This window comes from Prosopis cineraria, unplaced genomic scaffold (genome assembly GCF_029017545.1).
Source record: "Prosopis cineraria cultivar Desert tree isolate PC_DT_omini unplaced genomic scaffold, ASM2901754v1 PC7, whole genome shotgun sequence".
In the NCBI taxonomy this organism is placed as follows: domain Eukaryota; kingdom Viridiplantae; phylum Streptophyta; class Magnoliopsida; order Fabales; family Fabaceae; genus Prosopis; species Prosopis cineraria.
In genome coordinates this window covers 38,689,165-38,716,639 of record NW_026555338.1, presented here as the reverse complement: position 1 = coordinate 38,716,639, position 27,475 = coordinate 38,689,165, and the positions used below count along the sequence as shown (strand labels likewise).

At 36.1% G+C, this 27,475-nt stretch overlaps 4 protein-coding genes and 1 non-coding gene across 7 annotated transcripts; 1 reads left to right on the top strand and 4 right to left on the bottom strand.

Annotated features, from left to right (window-relative positions):
• Positions 1 to 1,300: 1,300 nt before the first annotated feature.
• LOC129315652 (zinc finger protein WIP5) lies at positions 1,301 to 3,652 on the bottom strand. The gene is made up of 2 exons (XM_054959528.1): positions 2,880 to 3,652; positions 1,301 to 1,909 (listed from the first exon to the last, which is right to left on the bottom strand). The coding sequence occupies exons 1-2, from the start codon at positions 3,336 to 3,338 to the stop codon at positions 1,469 to 1,471; spliced, it is 900 nt and encodes a 299-aa protein (XP_054815503.1). The 5' UTR covers positions 3,339 to 3,652; the 3' UTR covers positions 1,301 to 1,468.
• A 649-nt stretch (positions 3,653 to 4,301) lies between these two features.
• On the bottom strand, positions 4,302 to 9,746 carry LOC129315654 (outer envelope protein 80, chloroplastic). The gene is given in 16 exon segments (XM_054959529.1): positions 4,302 to 4,909; positions 5,131 to 5,200; positions 5,313 to 5,460; positions 5,561 to 5,676; positions 5,756 to 5,834; positions 5,911 to 5,981; positions 6,117 to 6,257; positions 6,357 to 6,510; positions 6,784 to 6,818; positions 6,920 to 6,999; positions 7,125 to 7,230; positions 7,566 to 7,635; positions 7,759 to 7,856; positions 8,035 to 8,117; positions 8,230 to 8,323; positions 8,936 to 9,746. Coding segments are annotated over 16 exon segments (2,133 nt in total). The 5' UTR covers positions 9,569 to 9,746; the 3' UTR covers positions 4,302 to 4,754.
• Positions 9,747 to 12,630: 2,884 nt separating this feature from the next.
• Positions 12,631 to 17,332, top strand: LOC129315115 (polyadenylate-binding protein RBP47B'). Of its 2 annotated transcripts, none has more exons than XM_054958667.1 (8): positions 12,631 to 12,940; positions 13,973 to 14,426; positions 15,284 to 15,357; positions 15,425 to 15,555; positions 15,811 to 15,907; positions 16,220 to 16,378; positions 16,535 to 16,629; positions 16,724 to 17,332. In XM_054958667.1, the coding sequence occupies exons 1-8, from the start codon at positions 12,809 to 12,811 to the stop codon at positions 16,812 to 16,814; spliced, it is 1,233 nt and encodes a 410-aa protein (XP_054814642.1). In that variant the 5' UTR covers positions 12,631 to 12,808; the 3' UTR covers positions 16,815 to 17,332. The 2 variants fall into 2 exon arrangements, with proteins under 2 accessions (XP_054814642.1, XP_054814640.1); XM_054958665.1 differs by having other exon boundaries at positions 13,973 to 14,456.
• A 1,482-nt stretch (positions 17,333 to 18,814) lies between these two features.
• On the bottom strand, positions 18,815 to 25,902 carry LOC129315186 (origin of replication complex subunit 1A-like). Of its 2 annotated transcripts, XM_054958750.1 has the most exons (16): positions 24,803 to 25,897; positions 24,556 to 24,691; positions 23,660 to 23,809; positions 23,419 to 23,559; positions 23,182 to 23,342; positions 23,007 to 23,106; positions 22,769 to 22,891; positions 22,523 to 22,684; positions 22,368 to 22,425; positions 22,035 to 22,213; positions 21,721 to 21,835; positions 20,848 to 20,918; positions 19,975 to 20,070; positions 19,501 to 19,577; positions 19,184 to 19,267; positions 18,815 to 19,039 (listed from the first exon to the last, which is right to left on the bottom strand). In XM_054958750.1, the coding sequence occupies exons 1-16, from the start codon at positions 25,768 to 25,770 to the stop codon at positions 18,973 to 18,975; spliced, it is 2,688 nt and encodes an 895-aa protein (XP_054814725.1). In that variant the 5' UTR covers positions 25,771 to 25,897; the 3' UTR covers positions 18,815 to 18,972. The 2 variants fall into 2 exon arrangements, 1 of the variants encoding a protein (XP_054814725.1); XR_008594408.1 differs by lacking the exons at positions 18,815 to 19,039; positions 19,184 to 19,267 and having other exon boundaries at positions 19,534 to 19,577; positions 20,848 to 20,962; positions 24,803 to 25,902.
• LOC129316927 (small nucleolar RNA snoR28) lies at positions 23,675 to 23,752 on the bottom strand. The gene has a single exon (XR_008594853.1). It is a non-coding gene; the product is annotated as a small nucleolar RNA snoR28 (small nucleolar RNA).
• Positions 25,903 to 27,475: the final 1,573 nt, after the last annotated feature.

Here is a 27,475-nt window from a genome sequence, read left to right as displayed (position 1 = left end):
AAAGAAAAGAGTCCCGCCTTCATTATTAGTTATCGGTTTCATAGCCCAATTCACTGTTGGATTCTTCTGTGAAATAAATTTTAATTTGCTTTGTTTTAAACTAACAACCAGTAATTTTAAAATCATACTGGATAGGATGGTTTGATAGTCAACTAATTTAAATTTTGATTCGGTAAATATATAAAAATTATTTTAAAAATTAAATTGAGTTGGGCTGTTTCAAATCAACTATCAAATTGAAAATCAAAATCAAATAAGAATTAGATTCAGTTTTTAAGAACTAAACTATTTTATTTTTTTTATTTTTTATTGAACCTTTTTTAAAAAATAACTATTTTTTAATCGTTTAATATTATGGTGTATTATGTGATTTATTAAGTTATGATAAACTTAAAATATTTAATTTTTTTAAGTTAAGTAAAAATTTTATATTTATTATTATATTTAAATATTATTATATAGATAATTTTTATATTTAATTATTATATTATTAATTTAATTATTGATTCAATTCGATTAATTATACGAATCATGGATCTTTGATTTTGAAACCATTGCTAACAACAGTGCTACAGTTAACACTCTGAATAATCCAAATGCATTGTACTCTGAAAGACATTTCAAGGAACCCTGATCAGATCACTGATGAGTCCCTGCCATGACACGAGACATGCCACCTGTTATGATTACATTCCCATTTTTCGTAAAACACTTTTTCTCTTGAAATGCTAATCATCATTTCATTTCAATATAGCAGAATCATTACGGTGAGTTGGAAACGTAGCATATGATGTGTCCATCACAACGCGCAGGAAACGCCAAAATGGCAACCATCATTGACTCCTCAAGCTCATCCCATGACGACACTCTTTCCGAAGCTTCCGCCTTCTCATTGCTTTGCCCTGCATTTCGCGCCTTTCATTTCTTCTCTTCCCTTCCAACTCGCTTCTTCACCTTGGACCATACTCTTTGCATTTAATTCTCCATTAACTTTCTATTAGAAACTTCACTGATTCTATGGGAATTAATTACCAAAGCTCAGACTCAAATAATAGTAATAATGCCTTTTTTTTCTTCCAATTCATAGTGTTTTATTGTATGTATTGTATTTCAAACATGCATGGTGTAATTATTGTGCGGATTCTGAGACGACGCTAGCTTGCAAACTTTTGATGCATAGCATATTAACCTTTTTAAATGGAGATATTTTTTTTATCTCTAGCATTTGAGTGTGTCGAGTTCTATCCCAGTGAATTGTATATACGTGTGCCGTCAATTTATTTCTAGAGCACGTTCAGAGTGAGAGAAAAAATTTGCTCCATTAATATTAATCTATCAGTCATATATAAGTCCAAAAGTTGGCTAAAAAAAGACCAAAGCAAGAAATGAGTTCAAAATATATGATAAACATCAGCTAAAGCTTCTAATTATACAAAGAAGTGCTAACCCATAATACAGTTAACTATGATCAATGAGAGTGGAAGGAATCGTTTGGGCAGTCAATTTCAGAAGCTACTTCATCTTGATGGAGACGATCAACGCCACAAGGAGTGTGGGCATGTCCGAAAGCCTTGACATGATCTTTAAGAGATCTTTTATGCTTGAAGTCAGAGCCGCAAGAGCAATACCAGAGCCTGCCACAGTTCTTCTCGTGAGTTCTCCAATCGCCTCTCACTGCAAATGCTTTGCAACATTTTCTGCACATGAAAGGCTTGATTCCATGCTTCCTCTTGTAATGGGTTTGAAGGGTTCTGAAGTCTTTTAGAGGTTTGGCTCTGGGATGCTCGATGTTGTTCTTGCACCCGGGTGCACAACAATAGCACGGAAGCCTCAGCATTGCTGTTGGCTGTGTTCCCCTCAGAGACTCTGGTCCCCTTCTATATTCATATCCATGCCCCCACATATGCATCTGTGTATTATTACCACTAATCAATCTTCAATTCTGGGAACCGAATTGAATTTAGTGTCACTGTGGATCAGCTGAACCAAAATCCGTGGCTCATATGTGAAGTAACAATTATTACCTACAGCTAGGTCTACGTGACGTGGCCGTCTCATTTATTTTAAATTATTGTTGTCTGTCGGCCAAGTTCCGGAGTAATAAGGCAGGCTACCTAGCTATAGCTAGGAGGGTGCATGAATCGCGTCTCTCTCAACACTGCTGTCGTAGAGCATAAATGAAAAGGCAATGGTGTAGGGTATCCTGATAAAGCAAAAGTTGAAAAAGCCCAAAACTATTTGAAACACTGTTCATCTTTCTTTTGGCCAGCAATGATGTGCATCTATTTAGATTATATTATGCTTGTGTTTGACGTCGTTTTCATTTTCTGCATCCTCAATGCTCAAATTTCTTGGCTTTAAACTTAATCTAATTAACATCGCATAAAAATCCTAGTGAGCGATCTTCCATCTTTACTAACTAATACACGCGCGCGGACACGCCAAAGTATTTACAAGGTGCATGTCGGTTATACGTACGTAGAACATGTCGGTTATATTACACTGTCCAGGGAATACTCATGGAAGTTCATATATACGGAAAAGAGGCGTAAAATATATATATATATATATATATATAAGTTTCATGCTAGAGGGAATGCAATCTCAAGTAGTAAAGGAAGTTTGGAAAGCCCTAAAACAGACACACACTTCAACAAATCCAACACTTTTGTGAAATGAAGCTATGATGGTGAAAACTTTGAATCAGGCTTTTCTCCTTTACAGCAAATGTTCGCGAAAGGTAAGATCGGAGAAAGTAGAGGGCGGAGAACAGGGAAAAGGAAAGGGAAAGACTCGCTCCTCTCTTTCAATCTTAAAATTTTTCTCTCTCTCTGGGGAGAATGATTAATGAATCTGGAAGAGGATGGAAGAGGACAAACCTGCATGTTGTTGTATCTGTTGAAGGTCTTGAAACAAAGAGGGCAGGAGAACTGGGTCGGACCAATCAGAATCTGAGCCGGGGAAGGGATCCAATACTGACTGCCTCTAGCGATCCTATCAGAGAGATATCTGGAAGATTCAGTGGTGACTTCATCTTTGTCTGAAACTGCATCGGCGGAGTATAGGTTCGAATCAGCCAACTCAGGCGAGGAACTACTAGTGGTCGGAAGCCCTAGGCGTAATTGTAAAGCCAGCTTCGAAGGATCATCTTTCAGAGAACTAAACCCCATGCCTCCTTTCTCCTGGGTGTCTACTTGCATATGATCATCATCATCATGTCTTGGGGGGCTCAGGTTAAGGAGAGGTAGGGCTTCTCTGGGAGGAGAGGGTAAAGTGAGAGACGAGAAGTTGAAGGGCGAGGAACAAGAGAAGGCAATGGAGGAGTAGTGGTCGGTCATGATAAGGGAAAATGTAAAGGAAAGGGAATCAGCAAATGGTAAAAGTGAGATATCGATATCTCAGAGAGAAGGGGTTGAAGGACGGGTAGAAATCCAATGTTGTTGGACCCATTCAATTCAAGCAAAAAAGGCAGCGACAAGAAATCACTTTGCGAATCTGGAGCGAGAGCGTGGGATTGATAAAGCCGTCTCGTGGGGAAGCAGATGAAAGATGATTATTCATGAGCTCATCTTGGGACTTGAATGAACAACCTACGCGTCCACTGTATGACACAAAGGGTATTCATTACGATTCATCTAAGAATGTCTTTCGGAGAGAACGAAACTCCACCCGCGCTACCAATTATATTATCATTAATTTTAGGAAATTAAAAATAAATAATATACAACCGCGCGTCTAGTTTTATAAAGTTTAATCTTTATTTTAAAATTTTAAAAGATATTTGCAGTTAAGCTAAAAAATTTAAGAGAGCCTTATATTGTACTGCTATTGAAAAAAAAAAAAAAATCTGCCTGGATGACGCCCTTCATTGTGAAATTCACGTCCTGGGGAAAAGAAATAGTTGGGATGTGAAGCAGCAATTTCTTCGGCCTGCACGCTCTGGGTCGGTTTGGCTCCTCAAACTGCATTCACGTCTTACATACTTCACTGTTGCCTTTGTCTGTCCTCTTTCATTATCTCCTGCAGATCTGTCCCGTTCGGTCAGACGTTTGGAGCTTAAAGGGCACATTCCGTTACGCTGTAGATCACATTCGCTCCTCTTTATGCTGCACGGATCTTCTTTCGACACACTCGGCCGCAACCGCTGTTCCGCCATTGCCCTCCTCCCATACCTTGGTGAGAAAATACATGCAACTTACTACTTGAAACACGAGCTCTTTGTCAAATGACCCTGCAGTTCAAAACCGCCAATGGCATGTAATTGTTGACTTTCCGGCTAATTCTGAACGTGATATCGCGCGATCAATAAATGTTGAGACTATGGATTACAAAGAATATTGAATACACACGATATTGTCCCTTCAATTCCAACAGCATATAGACTATACAACAGAGGACGAAGGAGCGGGTAATGCAACACCTTAAGAGCTAAAAGTTCACAGAGTCTCATTACTCTAAAGTGGGAAGCGACATGCCGCTGTCTTGGCATGCTAACCGAGGCCCTTGTGTCCCCAACAACGGAACCAACCTCCCTCCTTGGAATCAAAATGGACGAGAGCCATTTCAGGCAAGAAATTCACCATTTAACAATTAAAAACAGCGTCAGGACAGCTAATTGTATCAACCGGCGGAAAAAAAATTGACAAACGCTTTTCACAGATGACAAAGCAAGCCTTTCGCGAGGCTCCCAAAAGCAAAACACCAGTAGGACATGGGGAAACAATCAAGTGAGCTCTGAGAGGCAGGTAAAACATCTAATTTCTATGACCGACGCCAAAGTGAAATCTCTTTTCACGCCTATCATTGAAGGCATACTCTAGACGCAAAGGGCCCAATGGAGAATCCACACGGATCCCAAACCCATATCCATATCCGCTCCCGGGTTTCAGCCTTGCTCCAGCAGGGTCACCTAATAAAAACCAAAATGTGATTCACAAACATATCTTCTTAGAAAGGTATCACAAGACTCAGATGTTTAATAGTTAAATTTGTTCAAATAATACAATTTAGAAATTGTGCCACTTCACTTGACTCTTGAATCTTAATACTAACCTAGTACAACTTGTTATAGGTTTTATTTTTATTTTTTATAAAAACTAGCATCTTAAAAAACGAGCAAAGGGAGCCTACCAGGAACAGTTGAGCCTGATCCAAGATCTGTTCCGTAGTCGGAAAACAAGACTCCTTCTACTGGCCTCAACTGCAATCAGAAACAGTATAAGATCAGTGAACCAACTTCTCTCCAAACTTATTTTTTGCCAAATGCATGTATCCATGGGCATCTGCAAAAAATGTTCATCAAATTCAAGTACCATCGGGAAAGAAATTTCTCCAGAGCCAACAACATATGATCGACCAGATCCCACAGCACCTTCTTCATAGCCTCTCACACTATTTGTTCCACCGATAGCAAATGCCTCGTAGGGAGAGAAATTTCCCACCACATGACCACCAGAGAGGCTACCAATAAAATCAACAAAACAAAATTAGATAATTTGTTCTTGTTTCACTGCAAAGCCACATCATTCTTGTTTATGACAAAAGCATGGGTATTTCATACCTTAAAAGAAAGCGAGCAGAACCTATCTCAGCACCCTTCCTAGCACGCACATTCGTCCTGTTGAAGGACAACCACTCAGGCAAAAGAGGAAGTCCCTGTTCCATGTTGAAGACAAACTACAAAACCAAGCAAATAAAAGTGAGAATCATAGGAGAGAAATTTGCATTAAAGGACAGCAGTCAGTGTACAACAGACCATAGAAGACCCATGATCGCCAGAACCAGTGTAAACAGTCTCAAATTTAGCAAGCAACATGTCATCATGGGTATTTCCACTGCAAGGAAACATTGGCAAAAACATTAGAAACAAGAAACCAAAGCAAATGTAGCATTTATTTTCAGGTTGCAAACCCCGCAGTGAGAGGACTACTGTAACCATCCTTGATGATAGGAGTCCCTTTGTCATCACGAACCCCAGCATGCTGGAGTAAAAGCCATCATAAAAAAAAAGGAAATACAACTAAGCTTATCGCATATTTAGAAACAATTAAAAATAGGAAAAATAACAACCACACAGAAATAACCAGCTTAACCTCTGAAATTTTGAAATTAAGTACCTGAAAAATAAGCCCTGCAGTTCCACTCCACTTTGGCCTGACTGGTCGACTGAACTCTATACCAGCTGTGACACGACCAATGGTCAGGCTACTATTATCAGGCTGGTTACCATGAACCACTGTTCCAGGGGTTCTTGAATTCTAGTAAGAAGTAAATGACATGCCAGAAGACACAATCTTTAGCCCAATAGCATCAAGAGAACAGAAGTTGAACAAGGACAAGATAAACCTTCAGATTACCTGAATCATTATTGTTCTAGATGTTCGTCTATCATCTCCTTGAATCCAAGGGTCTGTGTAGTTTATACGAAATATTGAGTCAATCTGGCCCCTCTCTAAGGAAATATTGAGTTTCTGGTTTCGACCAAACACATTCCTATGAGAATAGGCAAAGCTGCAATAACCATAGTATGATTGATTATACCAGCTGTATCAACTATTAAAAATCTTTTGAAGTGGAAACAATTAGCAAACATTATAAACAATTAGCAATAAACATTATAAACAATAAAAGGAGCCAGACAAATCACCCTTAAATGGCTTCAGTTGCAGGTAAGTAACCTCAGATTATATCAATAACACATAGAAGGAGAAAATAGGATACTGCAGGTAAAAACATCTGCTAATAACTTGCCACTGCATGATGTAATGAAGCCCATGAGCTCACCTTCCAATTAGTCCAGACAGAGGACCACTGGTATCCTGTGATCATACATAACAAAGTTAGACCGTGCAGCAAAGGAGTTTAGTAATTTAGTGTATATTAGCTCCATTAATGTATACTTGAAATTAGCATCACTCACCCACTTGATATCCCCACCCGCTGAAAATCCTCCGCTAGGACGCTCCACCACATTCATCACAAAATCAACCTTCCCTGTATCTACATTATTGCAGAAACAAAATACAATGGGCTCATTTTATCAAAAATAATAATTATACACTAGGTTCAATGAATGATTATGCTGACAGTATCCCTTTCTAACAGCTATTGAACTTAAATGAAACCCATTTTTCATTAGTACTTATTACCAGCTGGCTGAGGAATAATGCTAACATCTTCCATGATTCCCATAGTTAATACAGTCTCTACATCTCTTTTTCCTGAATCATACTGTAGACCGACAATAAAATTATTATTTACAAAATTCCTTGTTAGTAAAATTCAGCCTGGCATATGTCCATAAACAAGACTCTTTATACGCAGGTATGCATGAATTAGAGCAGGAGATCAGCTGTTCCCTTCAGTGAAAATCACTATAGACAGGAGAATGCTGATAACTTCACCCATAAAAAATAATGATGATGATATACTTCAAAAAGCCAGGAGATTCTCTCTATTTAGCTTAATTTGCACAGACATCAAAAGAACAAAGTTCTTATAAAGCAATCAACAGCTAGCTCTCAACTTTGAAGGAACTATTATCTTCAAAGCATTCCCGGAAGTACCTGCCCCTTCTTGGTTGTAAATTGCCTGAGTATTGTTTCTGGCTTTGTCTTCCCTAAAGTAGGCTCACCTCTGACAACAGCAAACTAAGTTAGTAATATAACTAAATAAAAATCAAATGAAAAGTTATTTGCATTTCATGTAGATGTGGTGACTGCACGTTTGTACATATGAAATAAAATTAAAAATCCTTACGTTTTCCTATCAAGAAACCGTATGGAGATATTATTGACCTCAGCTTCTGAAACGTGCAATCTCAGGATACCCCCTGAGAGAGTCTCAACAGCTGAAACCTATCATAAACATCAAAGAGATGTGGAAATTAGGGGGGGGGGACAATCATTATCCTAGTGGGAGCACAATCTAAGCCAAGTTAAAGCCCTTGAAATTCTATGGAGCTAAAAACAGGAAAAAGCTTATATGACCAGAGTTTGGAGAATAAACAAATATACGGTCATAAGGGTAAGTTACCATAGCAAAAAGACCACGCTCCATATACCAGCCATTGATGGATGATATTGCTTCATCCAGTCGCCTTAGATTGATAACTTTCCCTGTACAAATTAACATGCAAAGGTTATGACAGACTTAAATGAACGCACAATCATGTAATTTGCATATATATGATTAGAACTGCAAAGGCAAGGGTGAAAAGGTAAGAGTTACCATATCCATCCCGAAATGAATCTTCTAGAAACTTTGCTGGAAGAACATTAGCTCCTTCACATACCAAACCTTGGAATTCTTGATTTGCTTCTACCTTGTGCCACAAGAAACCAAAACTAATTATTCGATGTATAAGCAGTTTATAGATTTCTTAGATCAATTTCAACGTCATTTTGAAAAATAAAAATAATCGATTAAGCATTCTGAAGGAGTCATTTGATTACTTTGTCGGTAATGATGCAAAGGTTCTACTTCTATGGGAAACTTTCTCGCAGTTCCAAAAGAATAGTAAAACGCAACCATCTTTTAACGTTCGAGCCATGAATGCCTTAAAAATAGAAAAAAGCATATTGCCAAGAACGTGAAGGACATGAATTTACTTATTTAACAACTGCAAAAAAATTTAAAGCACTTGTGATGTCCAGCTCATTATACTCACTACTCTTCTCGAACATCATAAATTTATTTATTTATTTTTTGGGAAGGTCGATAATGAAGTAGAAAGCAAACAAGACTTTACTCTCTTGTAAAAAAGTTGGCTACAGACGTGATGAGTGAGGATAAAGAATCCTAACTTTGGTTACAGATTCAAATATGCAATCGTTTGCAATTGAAGATCATGGCAATATATGACATTTTTGGAGAAACTCTAAGGAAACGGAATTAAATGAGAAACAAAATCGGTATACCTCTTTCGTACTCGTACCTGAAATATCAATCTGATGCCATCACGCGTATCAACTGCAACTGGCATGCACGAGCAGAAATACCCACTATTAATGATGCGATGGACATCCTCTTGGACCTCGCGCACAGTGAGAGCGGAGTTGGGTCGGCAAGCTTTGAGGGCCTGAAGTGCCTCCATCTCGAGGTCCTTTCTTTCAAGCTCATCTCCATCCTTGTTTCTAACAAGCACCTCACTGATCAGCACCCTATCTTCGTTCTGTCGACTTGAAGCGTGCCCCTTCTGTGGAGCTTCCTTCCCCTCTGGTCCTGATTGGCCCGACTCTGCCAATGCCAATGAAACTGAACAGAGAATAGGTGACGTTCCTTTCAACGCTCTCTTGTCACCAGTCCCAGAACCACTCAAGGATAACGATGCTGAACCAAAAAAAGAAGATTTAATCCTTTCTTCCGAAACACTCGGGGCTGGACTAGTCCACTTTGCCTTCTGAGACAACGATGGAGTGCTTCTAATAGAATCAAGGAATAGTGCTATTGAGTTTCCAGTGTGAAGGATTTGAGAACGTATGCTTTCGAAACAAAGGGTTGGGGTTTTGGGAGGACGGGGGATTTTAATGGAAGACGAAATGAAGCGGACATCATCATTTATAAGCATTCTGGGCTCGCTTCAAAGATAAGGGAAGATTTGAATTCGAAGCGAGGAAAGAGAGAAGCCCCCACTGAAGCGGCGGGCAGTCATGGACGAGAAAGCCGAAGCTTCCTTCGAGCGAGCTACGCTTCCGTTGAATCCCGGAGCTTCTTCGGTTCGAATATGGGCCGGGTATACGGAGTCATTTCTGATGGGGACCGAGGAGTTTTGAAAAGGAGATGTTGGTTGGAAATGGAATAAGCTATTACCTTATTTTATTGTTTATTTAAAGCCCACTTAAATTTCAGTATAATTAATTAATATAGTTAATTTTAATTATAATTAATCATATTATAATATAATCTATTTGAATACTATTTTTAAAAATTAATTTTAATAAAATTAAATATATTTAAATAATTTAGTCAAAATTAATTTTAATTGTGTAAATTATCATAAAAGACATTACTTTTTAAAATTAAATTATTGATAATTTTGCATATAATATTATTAAATTTGTTAAATTTTATTTAAGAAGTAAAATATTTTTTTAAGTTATATATCTGATTAATTATAAAAATTTAAACTATATTATATTAACATTTTAATTTATATAAATAAATAACTCAATATATCTTAGTTTAAATAAATTTAATAAAAAAGAAAGATTTATTTTTTAAATACCAAATATTAATTTTATAATAACTAATAAAGATGATAATATATAAATTAATTTTCAATGACATTATAAATATGTGCCATATCTAATGAAGATGCTATAGATGGTGAGCAAGGATGAATGTTCATCAATGTGATGATCTTCCTAATTTTCATGCTATATTTGATCTCCCCTTTTCATGACCCTGAAGATGTAAAATGAGAGGATAATATGAGTGGTGGAATTCTATTAACAACTTATTTATTATTCTAACGGTAAAATTAATTTAAATAGGTTAGTGGAAGAAGCTTTGCTCAAAGTGTAATTTTTACATCAATAATTGATTATCTACTTTATATGATTTTTGGATAAGTTTTACTCAAAAATCAATTTTGATCCAAAAATTTGATTATTAACCCTATCCAAACAGGCAGTTAAGAGATCAATTCAAAACATATTAAAACTTTTAGGGAGAATTATTATGAAGTCCTAAATAAGGAATTTAATCACCAACAAAATTCTGTAAAAATATTAATATTAAATTAAAATTTTTTTAATACCAACATTCTTAAATTTTAATACTCCTTTTATCTCCTTCTATCGTGTTTCAATAATAAAATTTTTATTTAATATTAATAATTTTATAAGGTTCTTCCTTATCATTCTCCTTATTTGTAATCTTCCTCCTTCTTCACGTATAATCTCGGAAGAAAAGGCTTTAGGAGCGAGCAAGAAGATCAAAAGGGCGGAAAAAGTGAGGGGTAATTTGGTTATTTCAACACAAAACTAAATTGCAAAGGAGGTCATTAGCCCGCAGAGACACGTCATTATTATTCATTTTGGAAGGCCCTAGGTGCGATTCTCCCTGATTATTTTACCTTTTTTGAAGCGAAATTCCCAGTGTTCTATTTGATTTGGAATTCAAGTCGCCTTTGGTTCGCTGGAATATTTTGAAGGAAATGAAATCGAATATAGGACTAGAAATGGAACTGAAAAAGAAAAATGAAATTGGTTTATAACTATAGTTTGGTATACTTAAAAATTTAAATGGAACCCTTGAACACAAAAATGTTAAATACAATAATATCCTTATAAAAATAATTAATAAAATTAATCATCACCTAAAAATCACTTCATCTCCCGGTCCTTCTGTTTTGCATCTCTAGCACACTAAACCAGTTAGACATGACTGGGTGATGGTTTAGTGCTTAACATCAAAATCAAGCCCCCCAAAAAAGATCCAAACTGGAAAGTAAAAGGACAAGGGAATCCTACAAAATTTGAATTTTCACCCACTCTTTTTCCATCGAGCACGAAACAAGAGCTGAACCTGAAAAAGTACCAGATTGAATCATCATTGCACATCGGCAAAGCATGATCTTCTCCCTATTACATTCGGAAAATCGAAAATACAATACAGTCCCGATGGGAGTCACAAATTGGTAAATCGAACCATTGTTGTCAGATCTGAAACAAAGCAAACAGGGGAGCCTGTTCAAATTTGAAGCAGATGACGGAGAAGTTGGGAAGCTCTATCAGAGAAGGTGAGACGCGATGGAGACGGAGAAGTCAAGCGGCGGAACATGATTGGATCTGCAACATCTTTGACGGTGGGGCAGAACAAACAACGGTGAGAAGTGGTCCAAGAATGACTGACGGAGAATGGCCGTCAATGAAGAAGGTCAAAGGATGTGTCTTGGAATTTTGAGAAATTATAGGGGTATTTTAGTCTGCAAAAGTAATCTTTTAGGAAAATATGATTTTTCTTGGGTTTGAGGCAAGGTACGTAAAACTGGACTGGTCATTAAACCGGTCATGACATTGGGTCATGGGTTAGCGGTTCAATCGGGGTTGAACCGGTGGCCGGTCATGATTAAAATAATACAATTTAAATAAAAAGACATTAATTATAAAAATATTCAACCAAATCCAACCACTCAAAAGTGTAACAATAATAAAATACTATATTTTTGGACTTAGCATGCTTTATCTCTAATTTTTCATTTTTTAACTTCAATTTCACTTTTTTTGTTATCTTTTTTCTGAACTCAGAGCTTTGAAAAATAAAAAATGAAAAAAAATCAAAAACGACGTCATTTTGGGGTAAAAGTCTAAAAAATATTAACCCGGTTAACCAGTCAACCCACCGGGTTATCTGGGTTATACCGGGTTGAACCCGAGTTGATCGGGTTACACCGGTTTACTCCCTCATCGAGTTAAGAGAGCAAACCCAAACCGGACAGGGGATCGGTTCACCGGTTTTCGGGTTGACCCGATCGGTCCGGTCCGGTTTTTAACACCATAGTTTGAGGTGAGAACCAAATTTTTATTCTCTTTTCTGAATTTTAATTTTCAAACATTAAATTTCATACCAACTTATTAAAAGAATTTACTAATTCCTTTTCCATTTCTTTTTCCTGAAGCTTAATCCTAGTGAATCAAACAAATCCTTCAGAGCATTGATACTCAGCGTTTGCCTCATAATTTTTCCCGCTGGCGACAGGTGATCGACCACTGGCCACTCGCTAGCCTAGGGTTAGCTCTCCGAGAGGGAGGGAACAGCAACAATATTTATATCGGGCGCGCAGTTCTGATCTATAAAGACGACAATGACGACGACAGCTTCCCAGGGTTATCATCAACCTTCCTCCATTGAGGAAGTTCGAACTCTCTGGATTGGGGATTTGCAGTACTGGGTCGACGAAAATTACCTTAGTCACTGCTTCGCGCACACCGGAGAGGTTTGTTCTCCTCCTCTTCTTTTTCGATGCCTTGGACTTGCATAAAGAATTATCAAACAAACCACTACTGGTAAAAAAAATTCCACCTGTTGGTTTTTGGGAAGTAAAAAAAAAAAAAAGTATGCTGGGGCTTATGGTTGAACTAATGAGAAAAAGGACAAAAAACACATTCGACATTGAAAAATGGAACCCGACAGGTGGAATTACTGGGGAAATAATGTTGTTCAGAGATTGTCCCAATGGTGCGCTCCAGAATTAGTTAAATTTCAATTTAATTAGCGAGGGAAGTGTGCCATTTTGGAAAGTTTGCTCCTAGAGGATGAAGGGCTTGGTAACATCTTTATTTATCCTTGATGTAACAGTGTGAAAAAGTTACTTTTGGCATTTCAATGGAAATCTTGAATGATAGTTCCGAAGATGAAGAAGATTCTCATGAAATTTGGCTTGCTTATTGATTTTATCCCGGGCAGCCTGAAAACCAATCATCTTTGATTGAAACTGTCTATCATTTTTGCATTTTTCCACCCAAAAAAAAAAAAAATCCCTTTCCCTGTTGTGAAGTTTCATTTGTGTTCGCATGCTGGTTGTTGTGTGGAGTTTTTGGATTTCCTGAGGACATCTCTAATGGATCAACAACTTATTGCTTTACCTTGTATTGTTTGAGAAAAAATAGTCAGTTTATAAAAAAAGATAGAAAGAAAGAAAGAAAAGGAAAATTTTTTGCATGCCTGTTAATGGAATATGTTTAATGTGTATTGGAAGGTTTGTGCGTAAAGATTTGGAGATGAGACGCATGTTGGAGTTTAATGTAATGTTATACTTAATGTCAGTATTCGCTATTGAACTTAGCTGTGTGTTTCGCTGATTCCTGACAGATGATTCTTGTGTGAATTTTTTTGGGGTAGATGATTTACTTGCGTGATGATATTACATCTGGTGATAGATATTCCATCTTATGCATTCCTTTTATCATGGATTTGTTGATGTGGATAGATGGTAGGGTGTTCATAGAAATGGATTGCTTTGCTGCAGGTAGTTTCCATAAAGATCATACGTAACAAGATAACTGGACAGCCTGAGGGCTATGGATTTGTGGAGTTTGTTTCCCATGCAGCAGCAGAACGGATTCTGCAAACGTACAATGGGACGCAAATGCCTGGAACAGAACAGACTTTCAGATTGAATTGGGCATCTTTTGGTATTGGGGAGCGGCGTCCTGATGCTGGGCCTGAGCACTCGATTTTTGTGGGGGACCTAGCGCCTGATGTCACAGATTACCTTCTGCAGGAGACCTTCCGAGCCCATTATCCTTCAGTTAGAGGTGCTAAAGTAGTGACTGATCCTAATACAGGGCGTTCCAAGGGATATGGGTTTGTTAAATTTTCAGAAGAGACTGAAAGGAATCGTGCTATGACTGAAATGAATGGTGTTTATTGCTCAAGTAGGCCAATGCGTATCAGTGCTGCAACGCCAAAGAAGACCACAGGTTTCCAACAGCAATATGCTGCAGTTAAAGGTGATTGTACTTATACTTTTCATATACTTCCTGGGGAACAAGGACTATACTCCCCTCCCCACTAGATGATTTAATACTTATATATTAAAATTTTCTTAATATTGGCACGTGTTATGTACACATTTTACTACTTGTTAGATACAGAAGCAAGTCTTTTTCCTATTCTATAAATTTGTGTTTTAAGGAGAAATAATTATTTTGTGTATTGTAATTTGTGTTTCTCTTCAGTCTTGAACTATCTTAAAGGATTTTAAAGGACATTTTAGAATTATTACTCTATATTGATTAGGAAATGAGATTTTCATTACCTTGGTCACATTTTGCACTCTGATGATGGGGTCCTGTCATCCTATTTTAATATGGCAAAAGCTATTATAGTGTTGCTGGTTTACACACCCTTAATTTAGACAGATTAAGGCATGTTTTGGTTTCATTGATATCTTTGGTAAAATAAATAAAGTCAATACCAGTCTAATTGACAAGTCTGAGGTATGCCTTGGTAGTGCATGTATTACATTAAAGACTTCAAGTGCTTGTAAGATTTAGGTGGATTTGCTGTTTTGGAAAATAAATAAATAAAAGAAAGAAACTATTTCACTTTAAGTGAACTTGAAATTATGTGGTACTGCTGTATTAGTTTTGGTGCTACTGTGCTTAAGAAATAAAAAAAAACTATTTTAATTAGTCAATGTAGATTTTGAGGGGAGATCTGAAAATTGGTACTCGAGCTTTCGTACCATGCATAATTACTGGCTATACTTTAGGATTTTGCTGTTTGAATATATTGCTACTTAGATGAGGGACTTACCCGAGGATCTCTTTGGCAGCCATATATCCAATCCCAGCATATACTACCCCGGTAAATGCAGTTCCACCAGATTATGATATGAATAATACAAGTGTAAGTCAGACCCACAATATTTTTGTGAATTTTATCCTATGGTTGTCTTACCCCAGTTTTATTGCAGATTTTTGTTGGTAATTTGGATCTTAATATCACAGAAGAAGAACTGAAGCAGACATTTTTGCACTTTGGGGATATTGTGTCTGTCAAGATTCAGGCTGGCAAAGGATGTGGCTTTGTTCAATTTGGGACAAGGTCTCTTATTTTCCTCCTCCCGTTTAAACATTTAAATTCTTTATATGGTTACTCTGTAAAGATACGGGTTTGACATGCTTCCCCCCCCCCCCAAAAAAAAAAAGGAAATGAAAAAAAATAAGAGGCAGTGATTTTTGATATGGCATAACGTTATTCTGTGTCTTTTGAGTTTGAGCTATTCCATCATTCTTTTTGGTTTTTTCTTTATCCTATTTAAGCTCTATTTCTTCAATTTCTCGTGACTCTTTTCTGTAGAACATCTGCTGAAGAAGCCATTCAGAGGATGCAGGGAAAGATGATAGGCCAGCAAGTGGTCCGAATTTCTTGGGGTAGGAGCTTGACAGCTAGACAGGTGATATATATCATTATCATGGAATATTTCTTAGTAGTTTGTCTTCAATTTGCTTGCCAATAGGTTTAAATGTTAAAAAGATGAGTAAAATTAATCTTTTAGGAAACTTTTTAAATAATTATTGCGCTGGGAAAAGATATCTAGTTTGATATAATTTGCAAGAGAGTTGCAGTACCTCCATGTAAGTTGATATATTTTCAAAGAAAATGATGTTTTTAACCCTTTGAAGTTTGTTATGTGTGAATTTGCATTTCATTTTGTCGATATGCTTTATATTATCTTTGATAAAAATTTTCCATGAAATTATACTAGGACTTACCTGGTGGCTGGGGAGCACAGATGGATCCGAGCCAATGGAGTGCCTACTATGGATATGGACAGGGCTATGAAGCCTATGCTTATGGGGCAGCTCAAGACCCTTCCTTGTACGCATATAGTGCATATGCTGGCTACACACAATACCCCCAACAGGTGTGTTACTGTGAAAGTACTTTACATGTCGGATGATTTCTTTCTCTTTTTTTGTTTTTTTTTTTTTTTTTTGGGGGGGGGGGGTTTTGAATCGGCTTGAAGCGGCATTAACGTCTGTTATTAAGCTTCTCGTGCATGTGGGTTGTTTATTTTCAGGTTGAAGGTGCTCAGGACATGGCATCTATGGCTATGCCTAATATTGAACAGAGGGAGGAGTTATATGATCCCCTGGCTATGCCTGATGTTGACAAGTATTGTTTTTTCTTATGCATGTTCTGGAGATAACACCTTCGCATATGCTCCTATTGATTTCTGTGTTTGACGTGTCCCTGATTGCTTTACCAGGCTGAACGCTGCATATCTATCAGTACATGGAAGTGCCATCTTAGGGCGGCCCCTCTGGCAGAAAACCTCGCCCTCCACACAGCCGGCTTAGGATCTATGTATTGCCTAATAATCAGTTTTTGGTACTGATGTTCTAAAGTACTTAGTATCTGCCACCGCGTAATAACTAGTTCTGTTAATATGATATGGTGGGGAACTGAATGCTTCTACTTGCATGATCAGCGGTCAGATATGGGATTCATCATGCTGTAGTCCTCCTCCCCCTTTCTTTCTTTCTTTTTCCCCCGCTTTTTCACCGGCCATTGTGCTTAGTCCCCTTGATAACCATTACTTCGACAAGTGACTGGTTATATTTAGGTTTCAATTGCAGTTGTCGATAGAACTCCAACCTCTATGGTCCACAGCAATATCTCAATTCGGGAATGCTTCTTTTGATATTGGAGGTAATGAGAAGCCATTAAAATCAGATGTGTGGCTGCATCATGTCGTTTTGCACTGCCATTTTGTTCTCGGTTTCTTTCCTTGGTTTGACCTATTTTGTATTATTTTCTTAGGTTAAAGTGCATATTTTGTCTTTTAACTTTATAAGATTTGATTTTGATTCTTTAATTTTATAAAATACTCAGATATCTAAACTAATATTGACACTTATGTTTGGTTTGGTTGGAGGGGAGGGAAGAACCCCTTCCAATCCCCTTCCCCCCATCTGGTTTCTGTGCTCACACTACTTAAACACTGCATTTTGCAGTGTTAAATTTTTTCTTTTCTTTTCTAAATCACAAAAAATAATAATAATAATAAATAAATATTACAAAATTATTATTTTAATAATTAATAAATAAATTTAACTTATTAAAATTTACCTTGAATAGTTTATATATAAATTTTGGTCTTCACAGTTGAGAAATGTGGTAAAAAAATTAAAATTGTAATTAAATATATTTTATAAAATATTTTTTATTTTATTGATTTTGCACAATTGTTCATTTATAAAAAGTTATAAGAAATAATATTATTGAAAGCATGATCGAATATTAAATATATTTTTTTAATGAAAATTTTAACATTGTTTTGTTACACAGTGAAAAATTAGTTTATTTTGTTAAATTCAACTCATATTTTAAGCTTTTAAAGTCTTATATTTTTTTAGTATAGTTCTGAATTATTTAAACTAAATTTTTTATGTAAATTATTTAAGTTAAATTTTAACAAATTAAATTTATTTTTTTATGAAGTATTTAATAATAATTTTATAATGTTGATTTGTTATTTTCATAATAATTTTGTGATTTAAAAAAGAAAATAAAAAATTTAACACTGTAAAATGCAGTGTTAGTTGGTGCTCGCGCCACGGCCAACCGAACCCTGTCTGCCAGTTCAGCTAAGCTCATCAGATCAGCCTTCTGTCACGGGGCTAGTCTTTTGACCCGTGCGGCACTTAGACAACCTTCACTGGAAGTTTCTAAATAAGCCTAACTCGTATGAAAGGAGGATGCTTGGCTAAGAAGAGGAAAGGGAAAGCTTGAAGGCAAAGGAGAGTAGAGAGAGAATGTGAGAGTTCTATAGCTTTGAGAACTCAAGGATGATTTACAAATGAGGAGGGGTGAGGTATTTATAGGCCTCCCCTTGGATCTAGAATGTTCCCACCTCCTTAATGGACGGTGGAGATTAAATCTATCCTACGGTTACAATTGATTCTCTAGAATTCTCTTAACAAATATCTAGATATTTTAATGGAAGAATCTAGAGACAATATTAAAATATTGAGGCTAGAGTTGTGTAGGCTTCTCTAAAATGTTCTTGCACTATCTAGCACTCTTAAGGTTAGCTGGGAGCCTTCTGAAGGGTTCTGGAGCATTTCGGACCTCTTTAACCTTGTGAAAAATGACGAAACGTGACACTTCGCTCCCATTCATTTCTACACTCATTTCTGCACATCATGGGCTTGAAGACAACGCTGGTTAAGCTCAAATGTTTTTGGCCGAAAGCTTAACGTTACTTAATATTTTCTACATTATTATAATTTACTTTCCCCAATTTGAAACTCCCAAGCTTTCTAAGATTGAAGCAGACCAATTGCCCGCGCTGGAATTGCAATCTAACCCCTCTCACATTGCGCAAAAGGGTATAGAATCTAATGTTTCAACTACTTTGAATTGTTCACCCAATAAAACAAGGACTTCGAATTACAACATGCGATCATGGTCACAGTCAAAATCGTTTCAAATTTAAGAACACGATGATCGCTCCTAAAGTAGATACTTGGCCAGCCAGGGCAAATCGTTGCAGTTTCTGAGCGCAAATGCTACGTCATCACTGCCACAAGCAGCAGGGAACGAATCAAGGTGAAATTAATTTGGTTAATTGAAGGAGTAAAGAAACTAGGGAAAATTGAACACGTGCTGTCTAATGGGGCAGTATGGTCGCAACTGGAAAATGACGAGGGAAGAGAGAACTAACCTAGGGAAGTTAAGCTGCAACTTTTGCAACCTGTGCTTGGAACCTGCTTCACATAAAAGAATCCTGGATTCGCCCAGCTTACACCTGTCCAAAAAACATGTACAAGGATCACTTGGACATAAAGCTCAAGTTCAACTATTTCTGTCTACAAGCAAGAGAACGAGCGGTAATCATTCATCTGTTTTGCCTCTACCCAGACGGACAGCCACACATGTTCCCTTCTTTTCGAAAAGTCGAAGCCTTTGTTGAGAAAAGGCAAGTGGGAAACCGCAAATAGTCCATCGCGAGAGAGAGAGCATTGGGACAAGAAAGCATACCCAACTTGCAGGAGCGTATCGTACCCAGGAAAAACCTCTCCGTTGCTGGCGCAGAGACATGACACCGTCATTGCCAACTACATCCATAAATATATTACTTCACATAAGAACACCATCGCGAATTCACCTTTTTACCTTAAATTCTTACGAATATTAATAAAATATTAATGCAAATTTTGGCATGACATATCGAATCAATGTGCATATATTTATAAAAAAATGTTGCGATCAATTAGCTTCCTGCTATTTCTGTTCAATTACATGGAAAATCTTAGAATATCAAATCTCTAAGGACTGAGATGATGAGTTCAATGAGATTAACCAAGCTCGCGTGTAAAGTTAGGGTAAAAGAAAAATATAATAATGCCAAAAAGATATTTATCCTTCAAGGTTTCGACCAGAAAGCTGAAGTTTGAAGGTCAAGAACCATACATAAGACATAAAAACAAAAAGAAGCTCCAGCGCAGAACTGACCTTCTCAAAAGTGGTCTCGCCCATTCCTGTTTTGTAAAGCTCGTGCACCATGGCTGTCAAAAAGATTTTACTAAGTCTAGAACAGCTTTTCATCACCTTCAAAAGACAGAAATGGCGTACATCAGTGTGAAATTCAAGTAAAATGTTAACGTCATTCTATTTCTACCCGATGAAAGAAATACCAAGTGGTTATAATTGTAGCCAGACATTGATTTCAAAGAACGAGACAATAATTCTCTCATGACTAATTATGAATTTATAACAGACTATATATCAATTTGTCCTGCAAAATTACTGTCAGGAGAATTGAACAAGAACTGAGCTCAGATTGTTTATTAATAATCCTTAGTTATTTATAATAAATTGAAAATAAAACTAGCAAATCCTTAATCCTAATCAAAAAATTACTCCCTCCGTCTCAAATTATAAGACACTTTTAGATAAAATCTCACATACTAATAAACCTCATTACATATCTTTAACAACCTAATCTTTTCAGAACAAAAATATAAACTTCCAAAAATACCTATCATTTAATATATTGAAAAGAAAAGGGACATAAATTAATTATAGAGAGAAAAAGAATAATACTAGAATTGGTGCATTTATTGAAACCTTAATCTATCCAAAGTGTTTTATATTTTGGGACGAAGAACTCCTCTAAAAGTGCCCTATAATTTGGGCCAGAGGTAGTATTATTTAAAGTTATATTTAATCTATAATTTAGAAAAAATTAATCATGTTATTTTCCCATTCTCCATCTGGCTCTGTATTTCTTACACTTATTTACCAACATAGTATTGTCTATCGTTCAAAATAACGAAAGCTTGAAGAGTCAAGCTAAAACACAGCACTTAGAAAATTTCACCGCACTTGAATATGAGGGGCCTGAAACATTTCTTGGATGGCAACTTCAACATCTGCCATGGCAACAAGTCCCTTTCCTTGAAAGCAGATGTCAAGGAAAAATTAGTGAGCAGAAGAGCCACTGTAGAAAATAGGATTGTAGATAGTAAATGGTTGCTGTTGCTAATTAAACTTAAAAGTTAATACAAATCAATATATTCCATTTGACGAGGCAAGATGGATCATATCAAATTCGTAGATCAACATCAAGCATGAACACATAACATGATATTAAGCAAGCAAACAAGAAAGGTAAACACTCTGCTTCACATGGTCTTGAACAATTTCATGTTCATCATTGACAGAAGCCTTATGACATCAAATACCGGTGTAAATGCAATTTCTAAGTACTTAATGCGGGAGCTGATATGAAAATTTGCAACAATGAAATAACTATTGAAACGTCTTGAGCAGCTGATTTTCAAAGCCAAAAAATCTTTGATTTACTATGCTTGCAATGAAAATTTTGGGGGAAAAAAAGTTTACTCGATGCATAAAGTAATGATGGATAAGACCACAGTCATCCTAGTAATCACCGGCAATGCAAAAAGAACAAGTACGCCATATCATTCTATCAATGTGATTAAAGAAAACAAATGTTGAGATACATGCGTAAACTACAGTAAAAAAGCAAGCATTTATGGATATCTTATAAAATTTGTCCATTTCTGTCTACAAATTTAAAATTAAAGAACAATGTTGAAATTGTCTTACTTTTAGATTCCGCGGACAAACATAAATTTATTAAACAGGAAGTCGATGTCAACTGGATCCCTCTTCCCCTATCTACAATGATGACATGTAAATCATATGGGATGGTGTATTGGTGTGTTCACATACCTGCTGCAGCTAAGTCAGAATTTGAATGCAGCTTCTTAATACGATAATCTGCAATTTCCGCAGCACGTCTGCATATTTCCAAAGCCCGACGTGCATCCCCTGAGATTGCTGCAACCTGAATAAACACAGAACAATTTGGAAGCGAACTGAAGAGCTGTAATGCCAAAATTGATCGTCAAGGGGGTATATAAATGAACTTTTACCAGAGCCATGACAAGTTCAAGAGATTGGAAAGTTTAAGATTCATAGAAGCTTCATAGAAGCCTCACAACAAAATTAAGGAAATTAAGCTTCATGATGACACACAGACCAACCTTTCTTGAAGCAAATTCTATAGCTTGCTTTTCAAACACATTCACTCCCTTCAAGCGACTTGAAATGATTTCTTGAAGCTGCTGATAATTATATGGGCCAAAGCAAAGCCTCTGGATACCCATTCGACTTGATATACGAGGAAGTAACTTCTCTGGAAGATCCATGGTATTTGCAATCCCTAAATTCATCATTACTTAAGCATAAGTAGTTCAAGTCAACATTGTCATCATAATCATTATCACCTTGCAACTTCCCCTTTTTAAAATATGCTTTGCTTAAAATTAGAAGATCATTATGCAGAATAAATAGATCTAGCAAGAACTTAGCCTTACCTATCACAATTAGTTTGGAATGTGGCTTAGTAGGCCAATCAAGAATATTATAAAGCACCTGTAATAACAGTAAGATTCATGGCGATGTAATTGCATTTGTGAAGGAATGTGAAGCCAATAACATCAAAGTTCTGGTAACATAAAGCACTATTTACCGACTGATTTCTGGTTACAAGAAGATCAAGCTCATCAATTAAGAGAATGCATGGCTGATCAGCCTTTTCTCCGGTTTTCTTCCCTTCCACAAATCTCTCATTTAACAAGTGAAGGGCCTTTTTCCAGCTGACCCTGTGACCATTTAGTGCCTCATATATGACCTGAAAGAACATAAGAAAAAATAAGATAACTGACTAATGGTGCCATTTTATAAAACCAAAAGAGAATAGATCCATTGACCATACCCTGTAAATGTTCTCTGGAGACGCCAATTTCAAACCATTAATCTCCACAAAACAGTATGGCCTAATGGTTCCTGCATCAACTTCTAACCTCAAACTCCTCATTACTGATAGTACGCTCATTGTCTGCAGTTTCACAAAAGTAGAAGAACTAAATAAGCCAGACTTGCTCTATTATTGATAAAGCATTGCCAGATTAGAGCACAAATGTAGTCTTTTAGAAGGAAAAAAAAATTAGCACCTTGCCAGTTCCAGGAACACCGTGGATATACAAACAACGTCCGAGACATTGATCATCACAGATGGCACCTTTTATGAACGAGGTTATCTCCTCCATTTCTCTACATAAAACATGCATTGATTAGTAACAACCTAAATTTCTCTTTTTCTTAAGAGAAGTTTGAGCGTCCACATACTTATTCCTACAAGGTAAAAATTTAGGTAATGATGCCAGCAACAGCATAGCCTTTGCCCTCTCAAGATCAGTCTGCTTGTGATTCCTTATAAACTGAGGAATTTTTTTGGTGCCTATCTTTTGAAGGCCAAAAAATTGTACAAAGGAGTTTTTGGGCAGATTCTGTACAAGTAACAAATGCAAATCTTTTACAAAATTAACATTAAAAAAAAATGAATACAGTTAACAGTATCCATACTGCAGCTGGTGCGTGATTTGATGATGAGTGAGACTGTGGATCTTTTATATTCTCTGCATCATAGTCAACGTCATCATCTGTATCAAAATCTGATACCTTGCAAAGATTCCAATCTTCATCACTGTCAGATTCTTCACCAACCTACCATGCAAAAATCAATGCATAAATACTAATATCTTGCCATATGATTTTAAGTGAGCAGGATCATAAATATCTTTTTCTCTCTCCTAAAATAAATTACCTCATTGTCATTGTCAATCTCAGCAAGACGCTTGAAAGCATGCCAATGAATGTCATATTCATATTCACAAAAGAAAATATCATCTCCCTCGTTGGCCTTGGCAAATTCTTTGGGAGTCATGACAAAGCAATGTCTAATGACAGATTCCATCTGCAGTGCAATGTAGGAAAATCAGAATGATGAAAGCAAATCAGGGAAACTGTTTCAATTATCTTAAAAGTTACTTCTGATGGGATTGAAAACATCATTAATGTAATTATCAACTTTGAAGAAAGGGAGTTTTCTTGAGTGAGTGGCTGATTAGATCCAGAAAACTTTACTCAAAACAAAAATGTCATTAACCACAGACTGAAGGTGAAGAAAATTTCATGCCCTAAGCTGCACCGTGTGAAACTGATCGTTCAAAACCAGACTGAATTACCTGCAAATGAAAATGATACCTTACCAAAAACAAAAACTCTCGCTCTCATACTATCAACAAAGTTTCAAGCTATTTAATTATACCAAAAAATATATGGATAATTATAGAAACACACAAGTTAATTTTATTAAGCATATAGATGGAAAGAAGGAATATACATGTGGCAGTTTAGCTTAAGGAAGCCTGGATTCAGGATGACTGACACTATTTACAGAATCCGACTCCATCTCACAACTTGACAAGAATCAACAGAAAATTGAAATATGAAATAGTTGCATTATGATATTCAAATTTGTTATTCAATTCTCTATTTCCTTAAACGATTGAATTTGGCAACCAAAAGGCTTACTCTCTTACTGTTGAGAAAAAAACCACTCACTGTGATATTTTGAGACTGTACAAAGGATGACAGTTGCATTACTGCAAGCGGTTTACTAATCAGTGGTTAGTAATAAAAGAAGTTATTATCTGTCACCTCAATGTCTGCAAAATCATTTGTTCTATATAACTCCCTCTTCAGATTATGAGGTTGTCTCCCAATAGCTGTTTCTTCTGGGATCACGTACCACCTGACAAGACAACAATAGGTGCCATCCCCTTCTTTCCATATACTGTTACATAAAACCAACCAAGAAAAAGAAAATTTAAAGTAATTATAATTATTATCATAATTACTAAAAAACAACGTAACGTTATCTTATCGGTTAACAAAAAGATCATACCTTTCAATGTGAGCAGCCCACAAATCACTGGACAGAAGCTTCTCCCTTAGTGTCCTCACAAGCTTCTTACCCTCCGGAGGCATGGGAAAGCCAACGTCTTTACCTATCTTACGAGCCTCACAAAACCCACAAATCCAATCTCCTTCTGGAACCTCCTTTAATGGTGGAGTCAAGCATTTCAAATGAAAACCACCTAAACAATCATCACACTCAATCATAACATCATCCCCAGGACTAAAACACAACCGACATTCCTCCACTTCTGTGTATTCGTTATCTGAGTCGGTGTCTTCTCTCCTCTTCACATAAACATCATCGCCTACTTCGAACTCACCCCCATCGTATACCACTTTTTTATAATACAGCCGTTTCTTGGGCAACGTATTTCTCTTTTGCCCCTTCTCAGATTTCCCATTTCTTGCAACCATAGCTCTTGTAACAACCGTTCTTTCATCAACCTTCTTCCTCTTCTTAGTTTCCGATTGATCAGGTGACACTGGGGCGATAGAAACTTCAACTGAATCTGAATATTTACCATTTCTCCTCTTCGAAGTTTCGCCCCTCGGAGCAGATGTCGGGCATTGTGCGAATCCAGAGTTGCTCTCTTTGTTATGTGCTTTGCCGATTGAACTGTTTTCCATAGTTCTATTTCTACGGGTTATCACTTTATCTTTGCAGGGTTCTTCAGCATAATCAATCGATCGACGAGACCTGCTCAAATTTCTCCTTGGCCGAGCTTTATCCTTATTTGGAGTTTTTGACGAGTGTTCACGAAGCTCATCAATGCTATTGATATGTTTTTGAGGATCGACTGAATCAAAGGCCAGCAACTTACGGCGGGTCGACCTGCGAGGAGTTACAGATTGTGGGGTTACGGGATTTACTGAGGGTGAGAAATTAGCATCCAACTGGGTTTGTTGTTTGCATTTTGTAGGAGATCGAAGATACTTGCTGGGGGTTTCGGCCATTGATGGACGGACCAGGGGCAGTGCCTCTAGGATTCAGTGGAGTGAAGTAGAAGGGGCAAGAGAGCCGGACAGGATATTTCCAACTCCAAGGGACTTGAGCAAAATAAACTCTAGCAGATCCATTAGCGAGATGAGCCGGCCAAGCCAAGAGCAAGAAAATTGGCGGGAAACATTCCCTCTGGCCAGGAAGTCTTCAACTTACTTTTTCTTTTCTTTTTTCTTTTTAATAATTACGTTGAACTCCCGAAAAAATTAATTATTGTGAAGTTTATTAATAATTTTTTTTTAAAATTACATTTAGATTCTATAAAAATAAGTTTATTTTAAAGAGATTTTATAAATTTTATAAAATATTCTTAAATTATAAATATTGTATATTAACAACTTGATTAGTAATATTAACAATTAAATAAAAATTATTTATAACTTATTATCAATTGTTTTTTTTTTATACATTATGAATAATTATTATCTAATTATTAATATTTTTAATTAAATTGTTAATACATATGATTTGAAATTTAAAAATATTTTATAAAATTTATAAGACCTCTTAATAATGAATTTTTGTTTTATAGACTTGAATGTAACTTTTTTATTTTGTTATCCCTTAAAAAAAAAAAAGAAAACCTCCTTGTTTTTTTTCTCCTACCAATCACAATGTTGTTGCGCGCTTTTATGAATAAAGGGCCTGTAGCCCACAAAAGAAAATGGGTGCTCATTTATAAATGCCAAACAAATAGAGCTTTTGATCCAAAAAATGTAAGCTAAGGGCCTTCAATATTTCCTTCTCTAATTTCCTTTTTTAATGTTCCTTAAAATGTCCCGATTTTGTTTTATTTTTTCTTTAAAGCATTAGATTCTACTTAAAATAAAAGATATTTGAATATTTTAAAATTTTAAAATGGTAAAAATTTATATTTTTTATGATTTTTTTAAAAAATATTAGAATTATGTCCTTTTATTTTTGAAAAATTGGATATTTTTTATGCCCTTTTTATTTGAATATTTTTTATGATTTACCTTGTTGAAATTTTCTACAAGTTTTATAGATATATTGAATTGAATTGAGAAAAATTGTAGAGAATGTGCAATTTTTCATTTGATTTAGTTTATATAAGGAAACCATGAAACCTCTAGTCAGATTTGAATCCTCTACACACCCTTCCTTGATACATCTTTTCATATTTAATCCCATCCACCCATCTAATTATTCATTTGGTTGAACAGCATGAGATTTCTAATTATGACAATAAAATAGATATAATAGTCATTTAATGATTATCATTATTAAGCAATATGATAATATTATTTTTAAAAATATTTAAATAATGCCAATGAATAATTTGTTTTTTTAGTACCATAAATAGAAAATCTCACATCATTGAACCAAATTAACAATTAAATGCATAGATGTGATTTGATATGGAGAGATGTCTTTAGAGAGAGAGTACAGAGAAGATCCACACCTGCAACTAGTCTCTTATCTCATTTTCCTCTCAACGTACGACTTCATATAGGTTTTTCTTCACACTGTGTTGCTCAGATCTTGTTTTATGTTGTTTGGTTAAAATAAGGTGTATAATTCTTCAACGATAGCATACGGAGTTTGTGATATTTGTGAGCCGTATGCTTCTCTTTAATCTAATCATACAATATCATATTATATATATCAAATAATCACATTTTCAATATTATTTATTTC

Excerpts from the sequence above, each read along its gene's own strand:
- LOC129315115 (XM_054958665.1), top strand. The coding sequence starts at position 12,809 with ATGACGACGACAGCTTCCCAGGGTTATCATCAACCTTCCTCCATTGAG. Across the intron at positions 14,457-15,283 it reads GCAATATGCTGCAGTTAAAG|CCATATATCCAATCCCAGCA; the intron begins GTGATTGTACTT and ends TCTCTTTGGCAG. Across the intron at positions 16,630-16,723 it reads GCTATGCCTGATGTTGACAA|GCTGAACGCTGCATATCTAT; the intron begins GTATTGTTTTTT and ends TTGCTTTACCAG.
- LOC129315186 (XM_054958750.1), bottom strand. The coding sequence starts at position 25,770 with ATGGCCGAAACCCCCAGCAAGTATCTTCGATCTCCTACAAAATGCAAA. Across the intron at positions 23,810-24,555 it reads ATGATTTTGCAGACATTGAG|ATGGAATCTGTCATTAGACA; the intron begins GTGACAGATAAT and ends ATTGCACTGCAG. Across the intron at positions 22,426-22,522 it reads TTGTAACCAGAAATCAGTCG|GTGCTTTATAATATTCTTGA; the intron begins GTAAATAGTGCT and ends CTGTTATTACAG.
- LOC129315652 (XM_054959528.1), bottom strand. The coding sequence starts at position 3,338 with ATGACCGACCACTACTCCTCCATTGCCTTCTCTTGTTCCTCGCCCTTC. Across the intron at positions 1,910-2,879 it reads ACAGATACAACAACATGCAG|ATGCATATGTGGGGGCATGG; the intron begins GTTTGTCCTCTT and ends AATAATACACAG.